Source organism: Sphaeramia orbicularis, chromosome 1 (assembly GCF_902148855.1).
Source record: "Sphaeramia orbicularis chromosome 1, fSphaOr1.1, whole genome shotgun sequence".
Taxonomy (NCBI): domain Eukaryota; kingdom Metazoa; phylum Chordata; class Actinopteri; order Kurtiformes; family Apogonidae; genus Sphaeramia; species Sphaeramia orbicularis.
Window position 1 is genome coordinate 48,114,169 of NC_043957.1, and position 22,799 is coordinate 48,136,967.

Consider the following 22,799-nt stretch of genomic DNA (forward strand, 5'->3'; position numbering starts at 1 on the left):
TTGTGTATTTGGACCCTAATAGTTCAAAAAGTTAGCTAATCTAAAAAATCTTTATGGTCATTTAGGCAAAAATCAAGTGGATTTCTACAACTCATTTTAATTCCTTCTTAATTTGTTACATCTATAACTAGTTACGTCACGACATTTGCACATATAAGGTCAAGACTTCAGACGAACGTTTCTCCGAGTACAACATAATTGTTTGTCAGCAGCAGCGGTTGTAGTCCACACTGAAAATATGTCCAAACTTTGAGACGATTACCTAAAATGTTCAGTTGTTGGTTGAACGGGACAGAGCAGCACAGCCAACAACCTGGAGGGGTCGGGGCGTGAAGTGGCTCATGTGCATTTAAAGGGCCAGCGCTCAAAACGACCTTTCTGTTGTCATTACTCAGAAATAGGGTTGAAGATGGACCTGTGGAGTTGAATTAATGAAGAATTCAGACCCAAGCAGAGCATTTACAGTGTATGTAGACCACAGGGAAATGTTTTAAAATGCATAATTCCATTTAAAAAAAATCTAAATATCACTCTTTTAAGTGATTTATCATTATTTATTATGAGATTATTCTCTGTATTTAGCTTTTTTCAGTGAAAATCAGGTATTTTCCTGTATTTAATTCACTGATCATGTAGATGCTCATAAAATCTCAGACTGAAGTTGAGGGTTATTATGTCAGAAACAAAGAAAACTGATGAAAAAGTGAATTTTTCAGCAAAGATATCAATAACTGAATGAAAAAATGAGTGTCTCCATCCACTGTCATTTGTCAAATTATGGGTTTTACTGGTGAATCAATGTTGTAAAAGATAACGGTGTTTCTACATTCACTACAGAGCCTCTGAAAAACCAAATGGGTCGTATCTAATGACCATGAAAAGATGACAAACTGCATTTTACACCAATTATTTACATGTATTGATAGGATTTACAGTTTATGTAGACCACAGGGAAATGTTTTAAAATGCATAATTCCTTTAAAAAAATAAATAAATAAAAGGAAAATATTAATCCTTTAAATACAGAAAAAGACACCTCCTCTGACCTAAAAAAGCACACACACAAAAACCTTAAAATTGGAGAAAAAAAAAAAAACTCAAGAGCTGCTGAACAGGGATCCCTTCTGCAGAGTCCATCATCTATGTAGAAATGTGAATATATTACATACATCAATGTCAATTTCAATGCACATCAGCATGATAAAGTGACAGTGAAATGTGCAGCTCAGGACTCTACTCTGACAGGCAGCTTGATGTTAATCTTAAATATAAATGATGTGGTACAGCGAGTGCAGTGGTCTGAAAATGAGTTTTAATATCAGACATTGCTACTGTTGTTCATCATTTCACAAAACACCAGTCAACAACATCAGCATAGTGCTTCTGGAAACCTACTGTGTAAAGATAATATGTGTTTTGTTTTGTTTTGTTTTGTTTTGTTTTTTTCTCAGTTCTGTGTTCAATAAAGTCAAGTCATCAGTGCTCTGTCATTATCTCCCGTGAGAGATACTCAGGTTTAAGATGGAAATTGTAGCGTCGTAATCAGAGAAAAGATGTTATTTTTGAAGCTTAAACCTCAGCTGCGTCTGTGTTTGTGTGTTTAGAGTGTGTTTTATGATTGGGCGGTGAATCACTGTTAAAATAATCGTCGAGGCCAAGACCGTCTCTCTGTGTTTCTGTGAAAAGACTTCCACTTCAGCCACTAATAACACAGATTTATACATATGTTTGCCCAGAGGTTGCAAAGAAGTGATGCATTCAGTAAATTGTTATTTGTAAGTGCTTTTAAAGCATGTCAAATATTCAGTCTCTCCTAAAGGTTCTTTTTTCAAGCTTTTCTATGGATAAATCAGCAAATATTTCCATTGATTCAGAGCATAACTACAATGACCACTTCAATAATTACTAAACAGCAATAACTGTGATAATATTTTAGTCATTTTTTATTTTAAAAGGGAAAAGTTAAAAAAATCTCCAATCTAATCCAATCCAACTTTATTTGTAAAGCACTTTAAAACAACCACAGCGGACCAAAGTGCTGTACAGAAAAATAAATAAAAACCAAAATAACAGAGTAAAATACAAGAATAGATTAAAAATAAATAAATAAAAGTACAGAAGAATAGATAAAACCCAAATAAAAGAGTAAAATACAAGAAAAAAAAGAAAAAACTATATATATATATATATATATATATATATATATATATATATATATATATATATATATATATCATCTCAGTGTGCTACAATATGAGTCTGTTGTTGAAGTGACTAATGGTTAAATCCATAGTGATCAGAGAAGGACAAAGCACTGCATGAACATATGGACCAAAGTGAATGCCAAAAATAGTGTCTTGGAAATGGATGAAATTTTAAAAAAAATTCATGACCAGATAGCTGTAATAACCAATTAAAAGACTGGAATGAAGGCGCTGAGTATTTTCTCACCTTGTCATTGGCTTCTGTTAGAACTATAGGTGGTCTGTCAGCAGCACTGAGCAGCAGAAATAGAAGAAGAATCATGAGCTTATTCAACATCTCATTGACATTTCTATAACACAAATATAAAATTAACCCATAAGGACCCAGTGTGACTTTTGTGGCAGTCCCCCAAATGAATTTTTTCTCTCTATTTAACCTTTCCTAAGTGATTTATCACCATTTATTATAATATTATCCTCAGAATTTTGCATTTACCACAGTGAAAATCATCTATTTTCCTATGCTTAATTCACAGGTCATGTAGATGTTCATAAAAGCTCAGAGTAAAGTCAAAGGCTATTGTATCAAAACAGAAAAAGTGATTTATCACAATTTATTATAATATTATCGTCTGTATGTTGCATTTTCCACTGTAAATCATATATTTTCCTATATTTAATTGTTCATGTGTTCATGAAAACTCAGTAAATTCAAGGGTTGTTATATCAAAACTGAGGAAAAAATGACTTTTTGAGTAAAACATATCATTAACTGAACATAAAATAAGCGTCTCCATCCACTGTCATTTATCAAACTCCATGGGTTTTACTGGCAAAATGAGTCTGTACTTCAGCTAAACCTTTTCAGCTGCATTGTATATGGAACAATGGATATGTTGTTTCTGTTTGATGTTTAAAGTAAGTAACGACCAAATAAACTAGTCATATTACTACTAAATGTAGATGTGGATGTGGATGTAGGTGTGGGTGTAGATGTAGGTGAACGTGTGGGTGTGGATGTAGATATGGATGTTGATGTAGATGTGGATGTAGATGTGAATGTAGATGTAGGTGAACGTGTGGGTGTGGATGTAGATATGGATGTGGATGTACATAGATGTGGGTGTGGGTGTGAATGTAGATATGGATGTGGATGCAGATGTGGATGTAGGTGTAGGTGAATGTGTGGGTGTGGATGTAGATGTAGACGTAGGTGTGGATGTAGGTGTGGTTGTAGATGTGGATGTGGCTGTAGATGTAGATATGGATGTAGATGTGGATGTAGATGTAGGTGAACGTGTAGATGTAGATATGGATGTGGACGCAGATGTGGATGTAGGTGTAGGTGAACGTGTGGATGTAGATGTAGATATAGATGTAGGTGTAGGTGAACGTGTGGGTGTGAATGTAGATGTGGATGTAGATGTAGATGTGAATGTAGATGTGGATGTTGATGTAGACGTGGATGTAGATGTGGATGTACATAGATGTGGGTGTGGGTATGGGTGTGGATGTGGATGTAGATGTGGATATAGATGTAGATGTGGATATAGATGTAGATGTGGATGTGGATTTCCTCCCACCAGATGCTGTAATATTTGTCACCAACACAAAATCCCTTCATACAGCTCAGCAAAAGCTCTCCACCATCCACGTCATGTGTGCATTTACTCATCCTCCATTTTTGTCTTCTCATTATCACGCTCACGCATCCCAATGTTCACAAACTCTGGCACAGTTTCCGCACGCACACACACAGTACCAGCTGGTTCCCCTACCCCCTACCCCCACCCCCACTCCACGTCTCACATTTACCCGCGAATAGATCCGAGTGTGCAGTTATCTTCCCAGCTACAGACTCATCCCTACTGTTACATAAGAGCCATGCAAAGGCTTACAAATCAGATTATAATAGCCACAGGCCACACACTCCGAGAGGATAGAGGTCAGTGAAGCAACATGGCCAAGCAGAGGACTGATGCTGGAGTCTGGAGAGAGAAAAAACACTGGCAACTCTTCCTGTCTGAGTGCTTTTCCAATCAGTCTGTACACGACTATCCACCTTCATTACAGGACTGAACCGACTGAGTGACGTACGCCATGTAGGGATGCTTTATTCATACTTTGGACCGTTACAAAAAGACCGATGCAAACAGAAAATAGAACATTCTTCAAAAAAATTGGAGAATTATTAACAATCAAAGACTTAAACAGCCACTGGTGACCAACAGCATGTGTATAACTTTTAAAGCATGAACCCTTTTAATATATAATTCATGCAAAATAGTGTTTTTCAGCTTTAACACAGCATCAGATGTGTCTTATTTGGGCGTTCAGAGGCTCCGTAGCGAACATGGAAACACAGTTCTGCAACATCGATTCACCAGTAAAACCCATGTAGTTTGACAAATGACAGCGGTTGTTTTTATGCTAATGATATATTTTGCTGAAAAGGTCACCTCTGCTTCAGTTTTCCCTGTTTTGATATGTTATCCTTTATTTACTTTGAGCTTTTATGAACATCTACATGGTTAGTGAACTAAATAAAATGAAAAATGCAAAATACAGAGGAACATACTGTAATAAATGTTGGTAAATCACTTCAAAAATGCATTTGAAAGTCGCTCTACACATTTAAGGGTTAAAATGATTCCTGAATTACAATGATTATTAAATTTAAAAAACAGCAAGATGAAACCTTTTGGGTCCATCCTTTTCTTGATGCATTGATCTTAAACAGTAATTTTTATATTTTACGTAAAATAACTTGATTTGTGCAATAAAAATCAAGACAATCTGTTTTTATAAGTTTTCTTTGAGTATTATGATCCAAAATAGGGGCAAAAATTAACTTTTTGAGATGTCCTGCCTTTTAAATATTTTTTTGTAATTTTCTAGTTAATTTTCCAGCACTCTACTGAAGATCTAATGGTTAAAGTGCAACCTCCTCCTCCAATATTAGTGTAAAAGTAAAAACATGCACATAAAGCACGTCTTTGCAGGCCTTGTCTGACAACACCGAGGCCTACCTGTAAAGACCGTCCCCACTAATGCCACCCAAGGCCTTGATGTTCTGCAGGGTTATAATCATCTTGGAAACAGCTGTAACTGGAAGCAGAAGCCTCCCACCCCCGCACCGGCTCTGAGCTCAGCACCAGGATTTAAGAATAATAAATGGATTTCCCTTCATTCCACAAGAGCACAGGTCTATTTTCAGGATGGCCTGGACAGTTATAGGTTTCCTCTTAAGAAAGTTTTTCGTGTCTGCTGTGGTTCCTTCGGTGCCGTGTCCTTAGAATTCTTATCACCTGGAGTCAAGGTTCAACCGGTAGATTTTGGGTGAGGCAACTGGAGTGGTTGAGTCATGGTCCGGCAGTGAGTGGAGGGCAGTGTGGCAATGACAACAACAAGGACAAAGGAGTGGAAGGAGGAGAGACATGAGTCCTTTATTATGCAATTGTTTTGTTTTGTTTTGTTTTTTTATTATTATTTATTTCTCAACATTTGGCAGCTGACTGTCATATTTCCATGTATGAGCTGAGGAGACATACCTTGTAAGTCTTGTCAAATGGGATTGTTTTGAGAATATCTTTTCCTCTAAAACATGTTCGTTCCCCACTGAGGGAAAAAGGGGGCAAGGGTTAGTTTGGTGTTGGGGGGGGGGGGGGGGGGGGGGGGTTAGTGCTGTCAGGAGGAGTCACATCCTGCTGTTATTGTCCGACAGCAGGGGCTGTCCTCCTAATAGCCTCACTAATCACTCGTGTCATTTTTAATCTCCCTCCTCCACTGCAGGGCGTATTTAAAGCAGAGGCCTCTGTGTGCCCGTCCGGGATTAGACCAGTGAGCAGGGGGAGAGGGGGGGAGGCGTGGGAGGTAAGAGGGAGGCAGGAGGGAGGAGAGCAGCAGCAGCTCACTCTGTGTGTCTCACATTGGGTGCCATGTGATCAAAGCTAATGCTAATAGTACAGTTGTGGTTGCTGATCCTATTGGCTAGCACAAAGATGTGAATGAGTGCAAAGATGACTAAAAACAAGCATCGAATATATTTAGGTTGTTTAAGAAACCTTTACTGCTAATAATTATAAATAAAGGTAGATCAATTGTAACATTAGTTAACACACTAATATACATTAATTTATGTGCATTACTGTTTTAACTATTACAGTAATAAATATTAATTATTGTTAATTAACCCTTTCATGCATAGTGGTCACTCCAGTGGACAGTTCTTCTCCAGCCGTTCTCTTGTATATTCAGGGTTTTGGTTGTTTTAGTTCCATATCAGCCAACACAGTGGACACTAATGCACCATCCCATAATACACTGACATTCAGACCATTACTGTAACTTTGCTGTTCTTGATAAACTTGATCTGCAGTGACATGTTTTACTGTAAATCACTTGCTAATTGTTATTAGACTGTAACTGACAGGTATTTTTTAAACTTTTTTTTTTTTTTTTTGAATATTATCTCCACACAGTGAATAATATTATTAGAGTATGTTCAAATGTGAGAAAACATCTGATTAGCAGCATTAAAAATGTTTTTATTGCATAGTTTTCCATATCATTTTCTGATATTAGATTTTAAATACATGTTTCTTTGCTTCAAAAATTAAATACATGGTGTCCAGCTGAGTGGAAATTTTTTGTAACTTTTTTTTTTTTTTTAAATCGATCACATTGTTTTTTTTTGTTTTTTTAATGTCTAAAGAGGAATAAAAACACTGCAGAAAAATACCTTGACTACATTTCACATAATTAGTGCATGAAAGGGTTAATAGTCGACTAAAAGGGGAGACATCTCTGCCTTGTAAAACAATTCAATAAAGCAGTAAATACATGAGAGAAGATACATTTTAATACAGAATAATTCAATCATTGTTAAAGTATAATGTATAACAGAGATGTAAAATATGATTGAATATGAAAGATGTAAAATATAATTTTAAAAAAAAGTAGAGTTTGTCTCCTCGTACAGATGGTTAAATCCATGCTATTTCTCATTCTGTTAAACATACTGTATAAGATGATGCACCATGTTAGAACTATGAGTGCATGTGTAGAAATGATGTCGTAGCATTGATCCTATTGTGTTTTACGGTGAGCAACGTAATCTAATCCTTGACTTCCGTTTAGAAGCAGTAGCAGCAGCGGCTTTATGTCGGCATGAGTCTCAGGTCGTTTTCTTCCTCGGGTATTTAAAAGTATTATCTCACAGAGTCGTACACAGGTATAAAACCCTACTGTTCCCTGTTTCATTAATTGATACGGACAAGTCTCATTATAGTAAAGAAAATATGTGATGAGGTGGGTGAGAGGTTTTTTTTGTAAACTTTAGGAACAGTAAGATCAGTTATAACCTTTGTCTGTGTTTGATCAAACCTCAGAGTTCTTCAAGTGTTTACTGAAAAGCTTATCTTCATATGAAATCACCTTTAGTGAATCTATAGTTCATATTTCTTGCCTACTACGTCATCAAATCCCCCTTTTTACCACAGTCTACTACCTCATTCTTTTATTTTATTGTCTTTTTAACTAAAATTACACTTTGATATGTTAAACTGAAGAGGATATCACAAAAATATGTGGCAGCATCAATAAAACCAAAACAAATATGATCAAGGAAAAAAAAAAAACACCATAAGACAACAGGCCTGGTGGTTGCAGGGTTTCACTTGCATCAGTTTACATTTTGCATAAAAATGCTGCATAAATTCCTTTTATTCCTCATGGATGACTTTCGAGGCTCTTTACTGCATCGTGTGTATTACTTCTGGACAATGATGTCTTGTTAAAGGCTCTGCTGCTCATACGATGCTGTCTGAGACGGGGTGATGCAAGACATGTTGGGGCTGCCCTGGGGCTTTTGGCAGGGCCTCCTGGCTGTTTTCGTCCTCCTCTTTAGTTTAATCTGGTCTGAATTAGTTCGCGTCGGTGCCATTTGGAATGAAACGGAGGGAGATGAGATGTAAAACCTCAAATGAACCCAAGCAATTACTTCCTGTACTTGCAGTTAATCATTATGTCACATGTAAATAATGAAAGTATTTATAGTTTGTTTGGCAAATTGATATTAAGGACTTTGGAATAAGTGTTAATATTAATATTTCAAGTCATAATAAGTTAAGATGCTTATTAACATAATTAATAGCCTTTAATCATAATTAATTATCATGAAATTATTTTATGGAATTTTTCTAATAATCAAAATGAATAATATAAGCTTTGTGAGTTTCTTGTATTTTTCTACAGCCTAATATAATTACAAATACATTTAGGGGAGGCAAGGGTTATTGTTTTTGGTTCGGTTTGTTTGTTTGTTTCTTTGTTTGTTAACACTTTAGCAGCAAAACTATTGGTTGAATTCATACCAAATTGAGTTTATAGATTACCAGTGACCCAGAATAGATCTGATGACATTTTGGAAAAAGTAGGTCAACATTCCAATTTTTTATGAATTTTTAAAAATTGTATTTCTTTTTTTTTTTTTTTTTTTTGCATTTACTTATAAGAGGCAAAATTTCAAATGTCTATAAAAACAAAAATTTTGTTTCAATTTCCTTCAACCTTGGCACATATATAGAGGCAATTGGCATGCTGATATCAGCACATGCATAGACATGATGACATCAGCTGGATCAATGTCAAGATAAGCTACAATACATGTGAGGGGCACTAGTTTAACTAATGTAACTGTTGTGTAATCATTAAAACCTTTACTAAATTAATATTAATATATACTTCATTTACTAGCTGGTAACTATGCACTATTTAACCCTTGAAGACCTGGAACTATTGTTGTGGCAACTTCAAAATGTATTTTTCTCTACTTTTATTTTCTTGTGGTTTTTTCCTGCTTTTTATATTGACATTATCCTCTGCATTTTGCTTTTTTGTGAAAATCAGGTGTTTTTCTGTATTTAACTTACTGATCATGTGTATGTTCATGAAAGATCAGAGTAAATTCAAAGGATATTATATCAAAAGAGAAAAAACTGACTTTTTCAGCAAAATATATTATTAACTGAACATAAAAACAAGTGTTTACAACTGCTGTCATTTGTCAAACTCCCCATTTCCATGTTCACAGAGCTTCTGAACCTGTAAGTAGGTCACATCTGATGCTGCTGAAAAGCTTAGAAACGGCATTTTACCACAATTATGTAACTGTATTGATAGGATTAGTGGATCAATAGGTACTCCACAGATCAGTAGATGTTTTTGGTTGTCAGTGGCTGTTTACGTGTTTCAGATTAACATTTAACTATGCTTTTGGAGCCATCAGTTTTAAAGCTGGACCAACAGCAACTCATTAAGAATTTATGAATATGTTACATAATTCCTGTATTTGAAATGGGCACTGCATATTTTAAAGGTTGATCAAATAAGAATGAAAGACATATATATATATATATATATATATATATATATATATATATATATATATATAGGTATGTGTATGTATATGTATACTGTATACTGTATGTATATGTGTCCTCAAAAACACACTTAATGCAGCTAATCTATAATAACTAACTTTAAATGAGTGCATAGCTACCTGCTAGTAGAATAATAATAGATAATAATAATCAAATAATAGAATAATGAAGTAAGAGTGTAATAAAGTAGTATAAAACTTAATAAAGGTTTATGTTGCAGACTAAGTAGAACCTAAAAATGTGTGTAAAGACATCAGCCATGTCTTACATTTAACAAGTATACATTTACTAAATAACCTTCACTTTGATGAAAACATAGCAAATAAATAAAACTCTAAAATCCTAATTAAAAACACAAGGCAACGTATTAAACTCATATCATCATTACATATGTATTATAATTACTTACTGTATTACCATTAATTAAATCTTATTTAAAAGATCCTGTGAAGGGATGTGATTTTGATAGAAGTGTGTTCTACCATAGCATATTAATGATATCTTTACATTATGTAATATAAAGTGTATGTGTCCTGTATCAGTAGAAAGCATGTGTATCGGTGATAATCCCCCAGTTAGTATCAGAGCCCCCCACTTACATGTGCTTAGTGCATCATCATCATCATCATCGTCATAGTGACGTAGTAACTTGTGACATCATCAGTTACATATCCTCTACACCACTGCAGTTTTTTTTTTTTTTTTCCCCAGAATCCAATTGTGCATTTTACTCATCTCTGTAAGGTTCACTTCCCACTGTTGCCACCGCTCAGTTCACCTTGTCGTGTCCTTTCTTGCTGCAGGGAGAACAGGAACAGGAAACTGGGAGTGTTTAGAGAGAGTGATAGGTAGAGAAAGGCGGAAGAGGAGTGTGTTGGAGGTTGTTGTTTCAGAGACTGAGGCAGAGGAGGGATCGTTTGTGTGTGAATGCATGGACACATTGCCAGTTCCTCAGGGTTTAACCCTGTAAAGTCTGAACCATTAAATCACTGACAGAAAATTCCAGTTCTTTGAAACTGGAGCCTTTATTGGTCCTTCTGAAAATCCAAAAAAATTTTTTCAAATATCAATTTCCATGTATGAGTTTCAATTTTGTTTCATATTTGATACATCAGGTCTTAATGCTCAAATATTATTATTTTTGGACAAACAAAAACATAATATAACACAAACATGTCTAACAAAGTGGTAATTCCTTTTCAAAATTGGCAAAGTTCTGCCTCCTTCTGCTCCCTCTGCCTCCTTCCTCATTAATGACAATCTTTGTAGTGTCACTGGAAAGTCTGGTGAATGAATTCCTCCCCCCTGGTGGATTATCTGTGTATTGCATGTATCTAATTCTATATATCAGGTTTTTTAAGACAAAAAATATCCCACTGATCATGTAGAGGACTTCAAAACTCGTGTTAAATTTGATGAGTTTGATGTTATAGGGTTAATATGTCTGACTTAGGGTTTTTTTAGGTGGGGTAGGTGGTGGGTCACATGTTGTGTGTAGAGTCAGTGGGAGAAGAGCATGAGTCTTCAGTGGCATGGATAGTGGATGTAACGCTTTATATTCAGCGGTTCCCTGTGTGGATAAACACTCATGCATGTGAAGACTCTAGTGCGTCTCTCTTCCATCTGTGCTGAATGGCTGTCTCTTAAGCTCGCAGCCTTCAAAGCACAACAGCCGCTCTGTCTTTGCTCTCCACTCTGCAAGTATCTGGAGACCGGACGTGCCTTGACAGCAGCCATGAGCAGCAGCGTTCACAACAGCACTGCTCCACTTTCTCAAAACAGGCACCAACAGCTTATTTCTATTCATTTAGCTGCTCCCCATAGGCCCTGCTTGACTGAGTTGTTTTTCATCCATTTAACTCGAGAAATAACTAACTCCTGCTGACTCTATCATCCTTCCATATGGCTACGTTCAGACTGCAGGTAAATGTGGCCCAAATGTGATCTGTTACAGACAGTTTGAACAGCACAAATCCTTTTTTTTTAATTTTTCAAATCCGACCCAGGCCACATTCATATGTGGTCCTAAATCCAATACTAATCTGATATTTTGCAATGCAGCTTCAGTCTGAACAGCCAGGTCGCTTTTATCCGACTGTTACATCATTGAAATGCGACAAACATCACAATTCTGCGTCCCAGGAGGAGGAGGAGCAGTGTGAAAAACATACTTACTTCCATAAACACAGTGCATGCCTACGTGGTCATGTATTACGTCAGGACCTCTTTTACACATGTGGGTCACTTCAGGGTTACGTTCAGTTCATACTCAAAACTGATAGAAGTCACATTTAATGTGTAATGTGAACGAGCACACAAAAAAAAACAGATTTCACCAAAAAAAACAGAATTGTGCGTTAACCCATAAAGACCTAAACATCCACCGTCTACCAAAAGCATCTACTGATATAAATGTTTAATACCCGTTGATCCACTTATCCTATCAATACATTTAAATAATTGGTGTAAAATGCAGTTTGTCATCTTTCCATGGTCATCAGATATAGATGCTCAGAGGCTTTGTAGTTACCATGGAAACACAGTCATCTTACCGTCACTGTCATCTCATTGTTCTTATTTGTTGTTGTTTTTAATTGTACAGCTTTTTATGTTTTAATCTATTCTTGTATTCTATTCTTTTATTTAGGTTTTGACTATTCTTCTGTATTTTGTTTATTTATTTATTTATTTATTTATTTATTTATTTTATTTTTTTATTTTATTTTTACATTTGTTCTATGTCTTTTAATCTATTCTTGTATTTTACTCTGTTATTTTGATTTTTATTTATTTTTCCGTACAGCACTTTGGTCCACTGTGGTTGTTTTAAAGTCCTTTACAAATAAAGTTGGATTGGAATGGACCTTCTACAACATTGATTCTCCAGTAAAACCCATGGACTTTGATAAATGACAGTGAATGGAGACAGTTTATGTTCAGTTAATGATTTGTTGAAAAAGTGACTTTTTCTTCAGTTTCATCTGTTTTTGATATAATATTCCTCAACTTTTATCTGAGCGTTTATGTAAATCAGTAAATTAAATGTAGGAACATACCTAATTTTCACTGAAAAATCACAAAATACACAAGTTAATATTACAATAAATGGTGATAAATCACTTGAGGAAGATTAAATATAGAGAAAAAATCATTTGGGAACTGACACAAAAGTAACACTGGGTCCTTATATGTTAAGACCTGCTGTCTGAATGTAGCCTATGTGTCTCTTTATCTGCTAAACCAAAAGAAAACAAATCTTGGTCCACCTGGCATCAGGGCTTCATTCAGGCCTGTTTGTCAACCTGAGCACCATCCCATTGAAAAGTATTCAACAGATAAATTCTCTAATGACTGTAGTTTGTTGTTGACTGGTTAATGGTATAATATTTAGCGTTTCTGTATTAAAATAATACAATAATAATAGTAATATTGCTTAACACAAATTCACAAAAAGACATCCATATCCATTTTTGCACCTTAATTCTTCAATACAAGCATATGTTGTTGTTGTTTTAGCCTGGTCACAGTGTTGTTTTCGTAACCCTGAAAGATCTAGAACTATTTTTGTGGTGACTACATCTAACCTTTCTTAGATGGTTTATCTGCATTTTCTATTTTTAAGTAAAAATCTGGTATTTTCCCATATTTAATTCACTGATTATGCAGATGTTCATAAAAGCTCAGAGCAAATTCCAGGGTTATTATATCAAAACAGTGAAAAATTAAGGAAAAATGACTTTTTCAGCAAAATATATAATTAACTGAACATAAAAACAAACCACTGTCATTATATCCGACTCCATGGGTTTTAATGGTGAATCAGTGTTTCAGGATATGACTGTGTTTCCACGGTAACTACAGAGCCTCTGAACGTCCAAATGGATCTTATCTGATGACCATGAAAAGATGAGACATTGCATTTTATCTGAATTATTTACATGAATCGATAGGATTAGTGGTTGAAACGTTAATAAAATTTTAGATTAGTAGATGGTGTTGGTCACCAGTGGCTGTTTAGGTCTTACATGGTTAAGGGATATTCCAGATATTGCTCTGTCTTATAGATAATGACAGTCTTTTTCCTTTTAATTGCAGTACATAGATGAACGCATGATCTGAGCTGCATGCTACTGAAACTGTTTCAGTGAACTACATCTGTGTCATATATTTGTTGACTTACATTTGTACAATGCATTACAGAATCAGAGAAATTCTGATTTTTTGGGGGGGGAGTTTTCAGCGTAACACCACATTTCATTGTGTCATTTGTTAGCAGAGTCATATCCCCTTTTACAGAGAAACACAGTAATTAATGGATAGAATATTAAAGAAGTTTGCCACATTTTGCATTTAGTGTCATACGGATGTAAAGCTAATGTGCATGGTAATATACAGTCGCGGAAAAAAAATATTAGACCAATTTCTTGTTCATTTTAATGCCTGGTACAATTAAAGGTATATTTGTTTGGACAAATATAATGATAACAACAAAAATAGCTCATAGTAGTTTAATTTTAGAGCTCATATCTAGCCATTTTCCGTGGTTTTCTTGATAATAACCAAAATCACTTCAGTTCTTACATCAATATCTATGGCATTGTACTGACAAAAACAGTGCTTTAAGTCATTCCATGTTTTCTTTTCTGTCTGTTTTAGTCACACGATACACACAGGAGTTAGTACTTGATTGCATAACCATTGTTTTTGATGACTTTTGATGGTCTAATAATGTTTTCCGTGACTGTAATGTCAATAGCTACCTTACCATTAGGGAGGATGACTCATGTAATGTTAAAATAGCATTTGAAAGTACATTAGCTAACATCACTTCATTAGAATGAAATGACAACACTAGGTGTCCATTACTTGTCTGTTAACATACATTATGTCACATCAGAATTTCATGATGCTACGCTACTTCACTTCATCAAACTACATCTCTTATTACAGTTTTGACTGAGAGACCCCTAGCAGCAGAAATTACATATTATAATCACAGTGGTGGTCTATTTCCTGCTCAAACAAGCTGTGAAATGAGTCATAACTGTGAAGCTGTAACATCCATATCAGTCATTTGCAGATCTAATACACTTTGTTTATATTATTTGCTAATTTTAGTAGTTGAGCTTAATGGTTTCCATGTAATGGAGGCAGAAATCATTTACAGTATATGACACTGAATTTCATAATGTGCGTTTCCTGCTCATTATAGAACCACATATTGAGTGTGTATTATTTAGGACGCAGTGAGTAAATAAACTGCAGCATGGAATGATTTCAGACACAGACAAATGTAGGATTTTTAGACACAAACCAAAACCTTCTCATTACCTTGTATAAATCACGCCCATCATGAGCCTCTTCTCTCCGTTAGGACATGAACACTAATCATAATCTTGTTTTAGAGCATTACTTATTCTTTTTTGCAGCCTTTCTATGAAAGCATCAAAAACACAGCGACGGTGTCATTACAGCCATTACAACCACCATCTATTATGAGCCAACGCGCTGAAAAGATTAAAGCTGCAAATAAAATGTCACTCACATCCCCTCTTTGATGTCCTGCTTTTTTTGTCAGCTTGAAATCAGCTCAGAAGGCTCATTAAAATGTGTGGGCGCTCGGCGTTAAACGTGGAAGGAGTGTTATTTATTTTATAAATACAAGTCTCAGTTTGACACAGTAGCATGCCAATTGTTTATGTGCATCCAAATATGCACAGCCGGGCCCAAAAAGTCCCCAGTAGGATTTGACTAAACAAATAGGATAGTGGGATAATTATCACAGTGATTGATATGTCTCAGCTACATGTTGTTTAACGCTAACTGATGCAGTGAGTAGCTTCTCATTTCTTAAAAACCATGTCACAAGAATAAAATTGTGGTAAAAACAATTTCAGTGCATTATTAACCCAGTACTACTTTTCTGGCAATTCACTAATGATTTTTTTTTCTCTATTTAACATCTCATAAGTGATTTATTACCATCTATTATAATATTATTAGCAAATCATGTATTTTCCTATATTTATTTTCCTGTATTTAATTAAGGTGTTCATGAAAACTCAGTAAATTCAAAGGTTGTTATATCAAAACTGAAGAAAAAGTGACTTTTTCAACAAATATATCATTAACTGAGCATAAAACAAGTGTCTCCATCCACTGTCATTGATCCAACTCTATGGGTTTTACTGGTGAATCAATGTTGTAGAAGATGACGGTGTTTCCACGGTAACTACGGAGTCTCTGATTGTCCAAATGGGTCATATCTGATGACCATGAAAAGATGACAAACTGTATTTTACACTAATTATTTACATGTATTGATAGGATTAGTGGATAAACAGGTATTAAACATTTTAGATCAGTAGTTGCTTTTAGTTGTTAGTGCATTTAACCCTGTAAAACCTGAACCATTAAATCACTGACAGAAAATTCCAGTTCGTTGAAACTGGAGCCTTCATTGGTCTCTCTGAACAGCCCCCCCAAAATTTTTTTTTCAAATATCAATTTCCATGTATGACTTTTAATTTTGTTTCATTATTGATACAGTGGGTCTCAATGCTCAGAAATTATTATTTTTGAACAAACAAAAACATAATATAACACAAAAATGTCTAACAAATTGGTAATTCCTTTACAAAATTGGCAAAGTTCTGCCTACTTCCTCATTAATTTAATCTTGTAGTGTCACTGGAAAGGCCTCTGGTGAAAGAATTCCTCCCACCTGGTGGATTATCTTTGTATTGCATGTATCTAATTGTATACATCAGGTTTTTCAAGAAAAAAATATCACACTGATCATGTATGAATGCAGTGAAGGAAGAATGTCACTGTTTTTCTCGATGCCATGATGGTTGAATAGTTGTTATTGTGTTTTATTGTTAATTGTGTATCATATATGTGTTTTGTGTTGTTTGGACTTTGTATGGCTGCCACCTTGGCCAGGTCTCCCTTGCAAAAGAGATTCCTAATCTCAGTGGGACTTCCTGGTTAAATAAAGATAAAATAAATAAAATAAAAATGTAGAGGGCTTCAAAACTCATGTATCAAATATGATACGTTTGGCATTATGGGGTTAATGGGCCAGCACTCAAAACAACCTTTCTGGTGTCACTACTCAGAAATAGGGTTGAAGATGGACCTGTGCAGTCGAATTAATGAAGAATTCAGACCCAAGCATAGCATTTACAGTTTATGTCGATCACATGGAAGTGTTTTAAAATGCATAATTCCATTTAAAAAAGCTAAATATCACTCCTTTAATGCAACTCTGGAGGGAAATAGCTAAATGTTGTGACTTTGCATAGGCTTATTGCAATGATACCGCAGCACATACATGCCTAGATCAAAACTGAAGGCTGAACAATGAAATATATGTTTTTGGGTTTGTTTGTTTTTTTATGTATATTTATTTGCCTGGTACCATGTATAAGTTAATGCACAGTAGACATCAAGTGTAAAATTGCTGAGCATCTATTCAAATGAACAGTCAGGGTAGTGTCCGAATCGAGTCTGAATTAAGACTTATTGTTAGTACATTTTCTCGTTACCAGTCAGAGATGTTTGTTTTGTTTTTGTTTTTCTTCTATGAATGTACAGTCGTCTCTTAACCCTGTGTGACGTTGGCTCCTTCCTCTTTTTTTATCCACTTTATGCCTGTCTTCACCGTATCTGATGCTGTGTATGTGCACAGACCTAGTCAAACCTACTTATTAGATTGTGGTGTTTCAAAGCACAGCAGCTCAGTTTGTCACAGTCTTCAAAGAGTTCATGATGTCTTTGTGAGACACGTGCGCCTGTTTGCTCTTTGATCATCAGCTCTGACAGAAAAAAAAAAAAAAAAAAACGATAGAGGCAAGAGTGGTGAGAGAACAGGAAGTTACAGACGATGAGACGAACACACCACACCTGATAAGTCAGATGCTGGCAGGTACCTGTCTCTATGGCAACCACCTCGAGGAGGATTTGACGTAGGGATGTGAGAGTGAAACTAGTGACAGGAAATATGACTCATTCTATACGTATGTGCGTGTATGATTTCCTTGCATTATTAGACGATATTTTGGTGATAGGAAGGTTCTCCCCACATTTTCAGTGATAAAAGTTTGAGGTTAAGACATGTTTTAGGGTTTAGAATAAAGATAGTGTATGTTTGGTTCAGGCATGTTGTGGTTAATGCTAAGTATCCACAGAATTAATGTAGCTCAATGTAAAATACCATTTAACCCCTCACTGCAGAAATTATTCAGAATTATCTTTTTGTTTTTTAATGACTTATGTTGTTGCTGTCAAGCAGATGCTAAATTAAAAAGAAATTGTTAGTTTGAATATTAAACATACAATAGCTAAGATACAAATTATTGACATTAGACGTCATTAGTATAATAGTAACAAGTGGTGCCAGGCACAACAAACCCCGCCCCTTGCATGTATTGTAGCCTATTTTGGCATCGATCCAGCTGATGTCATCATGTCTATGCATGTGGTGATGTCAGCATATCAACTGCTTTTATATATGTGCCAAGTTTGAAGTAAATTGAAAGAAAATTGATGTTTTTATAGACATTTGAAATCTTGCCCATTCTAAGTAAATGGGACAAGAAAAAAATGCATTAAATATTTGAGGTTTGACCTACTTTTCCTAAAATGTAACCACATGTAATCTGTGTCACTGGCAATCTATAAACCCAATTTTGTATGAATTCAACTGATAATTTTACTGCTACAGACATTTGAAATGTTGCCCATTATAAGTAAGTGGGGAAAAAACAAGATTTTAAAAATTCATAAAAAATTTGAACTTTGACCTATTGTTCCCAAAATGTAATCAGATCTATTCTGGGTCACTGGTAATCTATAAACCCAATTTGGTATGAATTTAACTAAAAGTTTTGCTGCTACCGACGTTTGAAATTTTGCCCATTATAAGTAAATGGGGAAAAAAAAAGATTTTAAAAATTCATAAAAAATTTGAACTTTGACCTACTGTTCCCAAAATGTAATCAGATCTATTCTGGGTCACTAGCAATCTATAAACCCAATCTGGTATAAATTCAACCAATAGTTTTGCTGCTAGAGTGTCAACAAACAAACTAACCGAACCAAAAACAATACCCCTTGCCTCCCCTTCGGGGGTGGGGTAATTAAACAAAAGTTCAAGTCTAAGGCATGTAGGTTATTTTACTGATGTTGCTATTAATCAGTTCAACAATCCAAACAAAACAAAAATGACCCAGAAAACAGTAAAATGTCATGAAATTAACAACACTGCTTTGAAACTGATCCATGAACGTCATTGGTCATAAATAACCAGGTGACGTACACATTCAGAAAGAGTGTTCAACAGCATCTCATTAAAAAACAGCGGAGTACCGAGGCGGATTTGTGACGAGTCTACAAGGGGTTAAAAGCGTGAAAATCCTAGTATGTGTGTGCATGTGTGTGTTCTGCATTGCCATCAGAATATTGAGTTTCTTCACAAGTAGGATCAGGGGAGACTTTGCTGAGATGACTCATAGAACACCAAGGAAGTCTTATATTGCATAAACTGCTGTCACAGGCTTAGTCTTATAAACCCCACAGCTCCGTCCATCACAGATCATTCCCCTGGAAAACATTTTTATTTGTCAAAATCCATATTGCCTTTCTGAAAAACCTCTTTGGTCTTTTCCTTCATTTGCAGTTAGAATCCACTGACCTTAGCTTTGACGGTTTCCTTCGTCAGTCACTGTGACATTCCTTGAAAAGCCGTTTCCCTCCCTCAGTCCGTCTCTTAGGGGCATGTCTGGCCTCGTTGTGTCAGATTCCTGCCCCCTCCAGGCATCCAGTTACATCACAGACCGAGCAGGACAGAGCTGGAAATATAATCAGCAGACAGAGAGAGGAGCCCAGTGGAGTTCTTTCTGTATTTATGTCTGTGCACGTGGATCTCTAGCATGCCTGAAGCCACAGAGCCCATCATCCCAGTTTGTTGCCGACATACTTCATCACTTCCTCTTTGTATCGTCTTATTTATCGTTCGTCTCTAGTGCTGCGTCTGCCTGTAACAATGATGGACAGTCTGTATTGCTGAACAGTGATACTGACATTGTCATTTTAAAGGCAGGAGCTGAGTGACTGCCTCTGGTCTGGGCTCAATTAAAACAGCTTATTTGCTTCCGAATGACAGGCGGAATGCGTTTTGATTTTGTGCAGATATGTTGCAGTCCTGAGTGGGTTAGTAAACATTAAGGATTTTGAGGATGTGTAGATGATATGAATAGAGATTTTTTTTTTTTTCAGTGTGCGTGAGAACCACACCATTTGTCCCTTTGCCATAATTTTACCTTTTAATTTAACCATGCTTGTTAGATATTTGTTTGAACCATTATTCCACCTTTATTCTGTAACGTGCAGATACAGGCTATCCTGGGTTTGTTTGAGTTTGCATTTTGCTTGGTTACAGGTCATCTACATCATTTCTAGTTAAAATCATACATGGACTAGCATAGTTAAAGTTACATTGGTTTATTGGTTCAATTATGTATTCTTTAACCCTATAACGCCAAATGTATCGTATTTGATACATGAGTTTTGAAGCCCTCTAGATGATCAGTGTGATATTTTTTGTCTTGAAAAACCTGATGTATACAATTAGATACATGCAATACACAGATAATCCACCAGGGGGGAGGAATTTGTTTAGCAGAGGCCTTTCCAGTGACATTACACTAATGAGGAAAGAGGCAGAACTTTGCTAATTTTGAAAAGGAATTACCAATTTGTTAGACATGTTTGTGTTATATTATGTTTTTGTTCAAAATTAATTAAAGTTTGGTATTTTAGGCGCAACCCCAGAAAGTTTCGCGGGAAATAACTTAATTTTACTAACGGCAGCCATTAAATGTATCATTATCAAGTGGTTGAAACCTGAACCTCCCACATATAACATTTGGATTTAGAAAGTGAGGGAAATCTATCAGATGGAGCAAACTACATATGTACTTAGAATTCAGGGAGAGCTATTTACAAAGAGATGGAGTCCCATGATTAAGTTTTTAATGCGGTAAGAATTCAGAAGTGGTCGTATACTGTACACGTGTGTTTTTTGTCCTTCGTATTTCATTTGTGATTAATTGTAATCAATATCTACTGCAGATGTCCTTTTATTTCATGTGTGTCGCATGGGGATGTTTGACTGGATATGTTCATGTATGTAAAATGTCTTGTGTATTTATATGAGCAAAACTAAATAAAAATTAAGTTTAAAAAAAATAATAATAATAGTTGAGCATTGAGACCCGATGTATCAAATATGATACAAAATTGAAACTCATACATGGAAATTGATATTAAAAAAAAAAACAAATGTGGTTGTTCGGAAGGACCAATAAAGGCTCCAGTTTCGATGAACTAGAATTTCCTGTCAGTGGTTTAATGGTTCAGGCTTTACAGGGTTAAGTTTAATTATGTTAACTTCATACTTAACCATACCCACCATTTGTTCCAGGGATAAAGGGAGGAAGTGCTCCCCTAATTCCTGCTTTTATAACCTTGGTGACATCATCAATTAATCTGAAAATCTATAACTTGCATTCACAAATATACAATCTACTGCTGTAACAAATGCAGTCACAAGTCTAAAAGGTGTGAAACTGCTGCTGTTAGAGACATGACATGACATGCATTATTTACCAGAGGATGAGAAGTGTAATCACGGAACCACAGCTGATCTTTTTTATCTGTGAGCACCATGTTTAACCGTGGGATGACGCTCTGTTTAGAATAAAGTATAGTTATAAAGCTGGCCATTTTGTTACGCACAAGGTCAGGCTGATAAACTGACATTATCTCAGTGGGAATGGAGGGGTTGTGATCAACACATAGTGGTACTACCTCTGCATCTTGACAGGAAAAAAACACCTGATTGTCATGTGTGCATGGTTAGCATTAGATAAGATGCGATACACCAATGCCTTTATATAACTATGAAGGTGAAAGCAACAATTTTCTCTTTTAACCTTCAGTTTCTAACCAGGAAATAGCCACAACCTTCAGAAAGCTGATAGTATTTTATCAAATCGAATCGAATCTAATAAATGACTTAGATTATTTAACTTTCCTGATATTCCTTGTAGTTTTGTAGAGCAGTTGAGATGACCTAGATTTTACATGACAGATAATTGCAGTATTTATTCTTCCTGATTGATCCGTTTTGTCACTTCACTTTCACTGCACTAGACATGATTTTCTGTATCAATTTTCACCTCTTCTGCGTTTTCATTTTTGTAACACGGTTATTTGTGTTTGTCTTGCAGAAAGTGAGTGAGAAAGTCGGCGGTGCAGAGGGAACGAAGCTCGATGAGGACTTTACTGAAATGGAAAAGGTACATTTCAGCTTAATACTTTTTCACGCTCACATTAGCTGAGGATAGATTCCTACATGGTATTGAAATGCTGTATTTGCTCAGTAAACTAACAATTTCTGCTGGTATGTGTGCAACTGTTGAAGAACCAAACATTACAGAAGCCTACATGTGTAGTCCTGGTGTATTAAACCTGTTTAAACAGTGTTTCACAAACATTGCATCAGTTCCCAAAATGCATCATGGATCAGTTTTTATTGGAGTTAAATACATCCCAATGTTCTGATGTACAGTTGGGGAAAAATTATTAGACCACCCCTTGGTTTCTTCAATGTCTTGGTCATTTTAATGCCTGGTACAACTAAAGGTACATTTGTTTGGACAGATATAATGATAACAACAAAGATAGCTCATAAGAGTTTAATTTCAAAGCTGATATATGGACATTTTCCATGTTTTCTTGTTAATAACCAAAATCACTTCAGTACTTACATCAATATCTATGGCATTGTATTGACAAAAACAGTGCTTTTAGTCATTCCATGTTTTCTTTTCTGTCTGTTTTAGTCACATGATACACACAGGAGTTAGTACTTGATTGTTTTTGATGACTTTTGATGGTCTAATCATTTTTTTCGTGACTGTATCAATTCATTTTCCCAAAATGAACAGAACAGGTTGAACTATAATTTTCTATCCTTTTCTAGTGCTCTGATTCACATTTACATTTTATTCACACACCAACTTTTCTATCTCTCCCATGTGCAAAATGCTATACTTTTTTTCAGATTTTACATTTTTTTATGCAC

The 22,799-nt window shown here is 35.4% G+C and overlaps 1 protein-coding gene across 5 annotated transcripts in view; it reads left to right on the forward strand.

Annotated features, from left to right (window-relative positions):
• The window catches only part of sh3gl2a (SH3 domain containing GRB2 like 2a, endophilin A1), a 64,870-nt gene that overhangs the window by 22,893 nt on the left and 19,178 nt on the right, over window positions 1-22,799 (forward strand). For all 5 annotated transcript variants that reach the window (XM_030140163.1, XM_030140179.1, XM_030140170.1 and 2 more), the window contains exon 2: window positions 21,943-22,011. In XM_030140163.1, the coding sequence (XP_029996023.1) occupies window positions 21,943-22,011 (69 nt within the window). The remainder of the gene's footprint in view (window positions 1-21,942; window positions 22,012-22,799) is intronic.